Raw genomic sequence first — 8,857 nt, forward strand, 5'->3', positions numbered from 1 at the left:
GGAGGTGCTGAACAATAGTTGCTGCTTTTTTCTTCATGCTGTGAAGTTCCAGCTCATCCCAATTAAATCACCTCAAATCACCATCTCAGTTGATCAAATTTAGGAGATCGTGGAGGGCAAACACTTTTTGTTTACTGCATAATTCAATATTCATGTCTTTACTATTAATCTACAATGTGGAAAATCAATAAAATAAAATAAAACAAACATTAAATGAGAACAGGCGTGAACAAATTTAGACTGGTACTGTATTAATAATGACTAATTTGTCAAATGATTCCAAATGTGAATGACAATGTATATGTCCAAAAACTCACATAATAAAAAAATATTAGTTAAGTTCTTTTTTTCTTTTATTATTTGCCGGTAATTGACCTCCGAGATTTGTATTGTTATTGATGTGCTTTAGAAAACCTTAATTTTTTAGGCCTAAAATGAGCGAATGTGAAAACTGACTCCTGTAAAATGAAATGTATATTCCAGAGATGTTTCTGCTCAATTCTCTGCCTTCTTTCTCTCTCATTGGTCTCTCGCACCATCAGTCAGCGGTGTCACAAGATGACACAACTCGTCTTTTATAAAGAGCCTTCCCATTTTCCATACTCCTTTAGATGGGGTCATGAGTGGGCATGATCTAAGTCTATTTGATGCCTGGAAATATGCCAGTCTGTGCACTGGTCCTGCTGACCTTCTTTTTGTTTCTCTTGCCCTTGGTTGAGTGCGGTAGTGCATGTCAGAGGTTAGGGGAATTTGTTCCACAGGTGCTGGAGACGGATGGTGATGTTATTATTGGAGGTCTTTTTCCTTTGCACTATATAGCTTCTGAACCTGACCATGATTTTACTGCTCAGGCACAGAGTACCACGTGTACAGGGTGAGTGAGCCTGGAAAAATGAAGACATGTCTTTTGAATGGAGCAGGACAAAGTGTCTTATGGGCAGGATTGCCCAAGTACAGGCAGGCATGGAGGTACATGTACTTGAACATTGAAAATGGATGCAGGGATGAATCAATGAAATCCATTTTTTTTGGGATTACATTAGAGAAAATTAGATTAAACTTGTTAAATGCTGATATAAATACAAACTAAACAGAAGTGCAAAGTACATATAGGGAACATATAAGTGCAAATGTAATGAGCAAATGAACAAACAAGGTAGACTGAATGTACTGCATAAGGTGCAAAAATGAATAGAATGCACAATTGAAACAGTGCAAAGGGCAGAAAGATGTTTCAGTGAACATTATGCAATTTAGTTGGAAAAATGCATATTTTGTATTTGTAAAAAATGTGTAAAAAATGCATTTGTTTTTTATGATATTTTGTGACATCCCATGTAGATCCATTTGCAATTTTAGATGTCAGTATACTTTATTTTGATCAATAATATTTAATTAAAAAAATTACAGTAACTTATATTTCAGATTTTTTTTGCTTCAGATGCTTTGTTTCTTTGTGCTTTATTAGACCTTCTTCATTTGCACCTAAACTGATAAAATATTTTAACTGCCCTAAAAGTTTTATGTATGTTTTGTGTGATATTTTGTGATACCCCATGTTGTCTTATCCTCTAAATGTTACATTCAGTTAATACATCAGTTCAGCTTTTCTCTTCTACAACTTTTCTCTCTCTTTCTCCAGGTTTGACCTAAGAGCCTTCCGCTGGGTCCAGACCATGGTGTTTGCCATTGAGGAGATAAACAGGAACACCACACTTTTGCCAGGGGTGACACTTGGTTATCGGATTCTGGACAGCTGTGATCATGTCCACACCAGTCTCCAAAGTGCACTCTCTCTGGTCAATGGTTCTTCTGCCTTTCAAACTGATCAGTCAGCAGCAAGTCGCCCTCAATGCCTCTCCAGGGCTCCAGTTCCTGCTGTCATTGGGCTGGCTTCTTCCACACCAACCCGAGCAGTAGCCGACATTTTTGGACCCTTTGAGATCCCTCTGGTGAGCTTGGGATTAGTCCTTAATATTGATTTTAAAAGAGGGGCAACACGGCTTGCAGTGGAAAAATTAAGCTAACAGTAAAGAATTTGACCTAACATATAAATGTTTAATTATTATACTATAGTTGATAATAGTACATTTTTTCTTTGCATCTTCCATTACCATTTTATTTGTTCAGATATAAAGTTTGCTGGTTTGTGCTATTTGTATTAATTTGTAAGTTACTCGGGCTTGTGTAGTGTAAGATTGTATACTGCAGATATTTGTTAGTTTTACTCTTAATCCTGACCCATGCATTATTTTATTGGGTTATTTAGTGGATCATTACACAGTTTTTGTGATTTTTCTTTTTTACTTAATGCTCATATTTAAATTGAAATCTAACTGTATTTGATTACATAAGTCAAATAGAATTACTATCATGGGTGTGTAATATAATAATGGGTACAATTCATATATATGTGAGTATGCATGGGGGTGCAAATCTTATATTTAGATATTTAAATAAAATACAAAATGCAGCCTAACTGTTTGGAATTTTCACTTCAGAAAACCTGTCACGTTAAAAACAATACTTAACAACTCCATCTGAACAGAAGCTGTGTTAGCTCTGCAACATTTTTTTTTACGTTTTTTGATGCTCTGGCCATTTCCCCTTGTCAAACTTAGACATTGCTGCTTACACTAATTATTGAATAATTTGTTGGTTGGTTCATTTGCATCTATATATACTTTGTAATAAGATATTTCTCTTTTTTTAAATTGTATAATATTTATAAATGAGCGCAAGTGAATTGTGAATATTTGAATAACTTTTTTAAGTGTTTTTTATTGCAATGCTGCAATCATTTCATTTAGTATTATTCTTAATTTTTACCCTTTTGATCAAACTATCAGTTTATGTACCCACTTGTTAAGCTAACCTTGCCCTTTATTTTCTCAAACTCTTTATCTCTTTACTTAGATCAGCTACTTTGCAACCTGCACCTGTTTGACCGATAAGAGGGTCTACCCCTCCTTTCTACGTACTGTTCCAAGTGATATTTTCCAAGTGCAAGCACTTGTGCAGTTGATGGCCGATTTCGACTGGCGTTGGGTGGGCACACTGGGCACAGATGAAGACTACAGTCGTTATGGCATCCAGGCCTTTACTGAGCAGCTGGAGGCATGGGGTGGTTGTGTGGCTTTTCACCACACCATCCCCAAGGTGCCCACTCCAAAGCAGATTGGTGCCATTGTTGATGCCTTAGAGGTCTCCACAGCTCGGGTCATTGTGGTGTTCGCCACAGAGGGCCAGCTCCTGGATCTACTGTTAGAGGTGGCACGCAGGAACCTGACAGGCTTGCAATGGGTGGCTAGTGAGGCCTGGGTGACTGCTACAATCCTGACAACACCAGAGCTCCAGCATGTGCTGTCTGGGACACTTGGGTTTTCCTTCAGGGGTGCCAACATCTCTGGATTGGCTGAATTCCTCCTGACAGTAAGGCCCTCACCTAGTCCTGGGTCTGCTTTCACTAATCAGTTCTGGGAGGAGCAATTTGGCTGCAGGCTGACTTATGGAGACAGTGAGGATTTAGGTAGGCCGTTCTGCTCTGGCCTGGAAGATCTGAAGCTGGTGGACAGCAGCTACACCAATGCAATTCCAGTGCGGGTTTCCTATAATGTTTATAAGGGAGTGTATGCCATTGCTCATGCTCTGCACAGCCTTCTACAGTGCACACCTGTGGGCTCAGACAAGATAGGCTGTAACACAGGGTCTGAGTTTACACCTGGACAGGTAAAATTACTTATTATTACAGTTTAGTGTTTTTTACTAATCTGCTGTAGATTTTATATACATAATATTTGAAAATATTTTTTTTATTTATTTATATACACTATTGTGCACCAATCAAGTATAATATTATGACCACAGCCTTTGTTTTTACACCCATTAACCATTTTTCAGCTCTATTAAGTAGATAGGAGCACTTCGTAGTTCTATAATTACAGACTGTAGTCCTTTTGACCACCTGTGACCATCTGTGAAGGACTGGAGAATGACCAACACAAACCGTGCAGCAACCGATGAGCTTCTGTCTCTACATGGTGGACCACCATGCCAGTGTCACTCAAATAATATCTGTTCTGTGATAGTCCTGTGAAATAAAGGAGGGTGAAAGGTGAAAGTATGCAAAGAAACAGAAATACTGACTACTTTCTACAGTAATTATACAACTACAAAATGTCCTATATTATCAGTGGAGCTGAAACCAGGGATAATGGGTGTACATTATGACAAGGAGCTGGTCATAATATAATGCTCGATCCATGTATACACAATATAAAACATTTGTGTTTAATTCAGCTTTAAGACTCTCGCAATTTAAACCCTGTTAGTTGCTTCACCACCTAAAGAGTGTGAACTTCACCAACCAGTTTGAAGAAAAAGTGTATTTTGACCACAATGGTGAGCCAGTGCCCCTGTATGACATGATCAACTGGCAGAGAAATGGCCGAGGTGGAATCCGGTTTCAGACTGTGGGTGGCTATGATGGTTCAGCCCCTCTTGGGCAGCAGCTCATAATGGATAGAAATTCAATAGAGTGGACGGGAAGGCAGAGCCAAGTGAGTTTGTTTGTTGTGGCACACAGTAGGTTCGGTGCAATTCAGGACAAACATTTTACCAAGCTATATTTCATACATCCTTGTGGTAGAAATCTTAGTGAAATTGTCACATTTCTATGCAATAAATTGTACTTTTTTTTCTCTGATTAGAATTTTAGTCTTACCAAGCATTGTAAGTATAAGATTATTTAGAATCACTTTATTTTATTTGGATGGTCCATAAAAATGCCTCATAAATGCTCTAGTAACATTCAACTGCATGTCTATTAAATGCAACTGAACTCCGAATGAACCATCCAAATACAATGTTACAGATTATTTTGCTTTACTAAAAACATCAATCAGTCTCACTTAGAATTTTTCCCTTTTTTTAAGTACTTATTTTAGTACAAATTCAAGATATAAAATTGGGGATTCAAATTCATTCAAGTCTTTCTTCAAGGACTTTAGGATTTTTTCATTTTTATTTTAGACTATTTTAAGAAATCTTAATGAGAAAAAAATTGCTTACCCCACTGACAGATTGTTTTTGCTTCATATAAGCATATATATGCCTCAATTTTATATTACTTTATATATTATATTAATGTTCAAGCTTACAGCTGTATATGCCTCTTTGTAGGTACCTGTGTCTCTGTGCACGTCCTCATGTCCTCCTGGAACTAGGAAGGCCACAAGGCCAGGTCAGCCTGTCTGCTGTTTTGACTGCCTGCCTTGTGCTGAAGGGGAGTTCAGCAACACATCAGGTAGACAAAAGTCAACATTAAACATAACTATGAAGGAATTGTGGTAAATCTTCAGGCAAAACATTTAACTTTTTTGTTTTGTTTGTTCCATTTTTATTTTTTTATTTGTATTTTTTTTCAGGAGCCACAGAGTGCATCAGGTGTCCAGTGTACTATTGGTCCAATGTTGAGCGGGTGGCTTGTGTAGCTGGTATAGAGGAATTTCTTTCCTTTCAGGAAATCATGGGTATCGTCCTTGTTACCCTGTCCCTCCTCGGAGTTGCGGCAGCGACTGCTGTCTCAGTGATCTTTTTCCTCTTCCGGGCCACACCTATTGTCAAAGCCAACAACTCAGAGTTGAGTTTTCTGCTTTTGCTGTCTCTCAAGCTCTGCTTTCTGTGTTCTCTGGTGTTCATGGGTCGACCTTCACTGTGGTCCTGCCAGGCCAGACAGGCAGCGTTCGGCATCAGCTTCGTCCTCTGCATCTCCTGTATCCTGGTCAAGACCATTGTAGTGCTGCTGGCTTTTCGTTCCACCATGCCTGGGTCCTCCTCCCTTAAGCGCTTTGGGCCTCCTCAGCAGAGAGCCTTCATTGTGGGTTGCACTGCAGGCCAGGTGATCCTCTGTATGTCCTGGCTGGCACTAGCACCTCCTTACCCCTACAAGAACACATCCTATCAGGGTGGAAAGATTGTGCTGGAGTGCAAGGATGTATGGCCTCTGGGCTTTTATCTAGTGCTGGGTTACATTGGTCTCCTTTCATGTGTTTGCTTCATTTTGGCCTTTTTGTGCCGTAAGCTTCCAGATACATTTAATGAGGCCAAACTCATCACTTTCAGTATGCTAATATTTTTTGCAGTATGGATTTCTTTTATACCGGCATACAACAGCTCCCCTGGAAAGTACACAGTAGCAGTGGAGATATTTGCCATCCTTGCTTCAGCTTTTGGACTGCTGTTCTGCATTTTTGCTCCAAAATGTTACATTATTCTGCTGAGACCTGACCTCAACACCAAAAAAGGAATGACTGGGAAAACAGGCAAATGAACTCTTGATTTATGCTACAGTTTTCTGACATTCATGAAGCAACATTTCATCATAGTTCACCCATAATGTGACCAATCACCCCAAATATGTATGGCACTTGTAAGTCTGCATCATAGGTGGGTGTATCTACACAACATATGCAAGCAGATGCTCTATTACACTCATTGAATTGTATTGGGTTAACTATGAATATTACTATAAACAATAATGATGTTCATGTAATATATGTATGCTAATAAGCAATAAAGTTTATTTTGTGAGCAATAATGTCAGACTCTCTGCCTGAATTACTCACATAATCTTTCATTAGGCTTATTTGATAACCAACAAAATAAACAAGAATCAAGTTTTATTAATAAATAAATGAATTTGGATTTACCAAGTTGTTATATTTATAAATACTACATCAACCTTTTATACAATGATATATGCACATGCAGTTTACATTATATCAGATACTGAACACCTAATAAAAATGGGTGTTACAAACTTTACAGAGAAAAACATGCAAATACATGTTCATATGGTATAACTATTGTGTAACTCAATAAGGAAAGGATAAGTTATAATACTTAACATCTGAAATATTAAATGAAATCCTTAAATGTTGTCTCACGAGTAATAAATACTATTTTATTACTAATACTACTAAGAGAACATTTATATTTACCAAATGCAAATTATGGCTCTACAAATAATCTCTATCTGCAATAATGCACTTGTTTACTTCAATAAGCACTACGTCCTACAGAGATATACTGTGCCCGTCACTTGTATCTCAACCATTCACCAGCTTGCACCTGTCTTTTTAAGGCCTTCCCTTACATGCGTTTTTGACTGATATCTCGCGTTTTTTTGCTGTTGACTGTATGGGTTCCTGTTTTGCTGAATCACGTGACTGTGACACGCTTGCCTTTGAAGCTTGCTGCTCCGACGCTTCCGTCGAAGCTTTGTATCGGATCGCAGCCATGTGCTGATTCTGGCTGATTGTTTCGACTCATTGTGTCGATTCTGCTGCATTTCTAGCCCAGTGCCGAGGCTATTTCGCAGCGATGTTCAGTTGCGTGGTGTTTCTGCGTGTTTCCATCGCTCTGCCAGGAGCCCGTGACTGAGTTTTGTAAGTTTCAATCTAGAGGTCTGGGCCGGTCTGCTGCTTTAGTCCCTTAACCGCCCTCTTTCACCTAAAATCACTTGTTTTAATCCCGCGACAGTCGTCCTCTTATGCTTTTCTGACGCTCCGCCCACAGTCCTGATATATTTTAAGTTTAGTGCTTGACATTAACTTATGTATTTATTGAAACAGCAATGTAGCGCTGGATAGCCTGTTCCATTTCCTACCACTGTCCACACACATGCCGTCGCATAACTGACGTTCCCCCTTATATAATCAGAAACTGAATAAAAACTGTTAGTTAGCGCTGAGATTGTTTTTATAAATAAAATAAAGTTAAAAATAAATAAATTATCTCAACACCCCAACTATCTTATTGGGGCAGGTGAATCGGAAATGCTGGAACTACTTCCTTTTTTCTTAACAAATTTCCCTACGTGCCAGTTGTGCCTCTGTGCGTCTGGGATTAATACTGGAAGAAACAAAAAAAAATATTTCACAAAATTAAATGTGTTAATGTATGCATTATTTTTCTTATTGTTTAGTATTATTTATCTTACTCTTTTTCCCCGTTCTGTTCATTATGCATGGAATTCATTGCGTGATAATTATAATTTCTAGATTTTCTATATTTGTTAATTTGCCGACTTATATGTATGTGTGGTCCGACTCCTAAATGAAACGTTAAATTCTGACCTGTGCTGCAAGTTATTTTGACGCAGGACGTGTTTGTGTGTGTGTGTGTGGCGCTATTAGCAATGCTTTTATTGGCTTTAGACCTTGCTGTCCGCTATGGCCTCTAGTGATGGGTTTGACGACCCTGAAACCTGGGCACATGCGCCGAGCTTACAAGGCGAAACCCCGTGTCGGTGCGCGTATATATACGGCGTATATTACGGCGTCTTGAAATCATACGGCGTATATTACGGCGTAAAACCCACACAGAACGGCGCATTTTACACCGTTCTTTTCTATAAAAGGCGTCTGGTCCAGGCGTTTTTTGGGCCTTTTGGCGTTTCATATCTGACGACGCTGAAACCTGAAAATGGGACAGCTGATCCCTTTTAGATAGGATGTTGACTACCGTTGAACTGAGCCAATCACAACGCTCACTTTCAGCACGTTTCAGAACATTACTATCACACACAGCTAAAAATTCAGATATTCCAATAAAATCCTGTTTACTCCCAGCCGCATTTTTGGCCGCATCTCTGACCAGTGACTCTGGCAGCCCTGTCTGACCTCCGGCCTTATGAGGGATTCAGTTCCTCATCAGTCCCTAAGTTAAAATAAATAAGTAAATAAATGAATTAATTAAAATTATATATATATATATATATATATATATATATATATATATATATATATATATATATATATATATATATTATAAATAATATATGTTTTTATATGTA

At 38.4% G+C, this 8,857-nt stretch overlaps 1 protein-coding gene across 1 annotated transcript; it reads left to right on the forward strand.

The window, feature by feature from the left end:
• The first annotated feature begins 626 nt into the window (after positions 1 to 626).
• On the forward strand, positions 627 to 6,502 carry LOC103045576 (extracellular calcium-sensing receptor). The gene is made up of 6 exons (XM_007231561.3): positions 627 to 874; positions 1,643 to 1,952; positions 2,917 to 3,729; positions 4,332 to 4,559; positions 5,182 to 5,305; positions 5,427 to 6,502. The coding sequence occupies exons 1-6, from the start codon at positions 648 to 650 to the stop codon at positions 6,329 to 6,331; spliced, it is 2,607 nt and encodes an 868-aa protein (XP_007231623.3). The 5' UTR covers positions 627 to 647; the 3' UTR covers positions 6,332 to 6,502.
• The last annotated feature ends 2,355 nt before the right edge of the window (positions 6,503 to 8,857 follow it).

This window comes from Astyanax mexicanus, chromosome 9 (genome assembly GCF_023375975.1).
Source record: "Astyanax mexicanus isolate ESR-SI-001 chromosome 9, AstMex3_surface, whole genome shotgun sequence".
In the NCBI taxonomy this organism is placed as follows: domain Eukaryota; kingdom Metazoa; phylum Chordata; class Actinopteri; order Characiformes; family Acestrorhamphidae; genus Astyanax; species Astyanax mexicanus.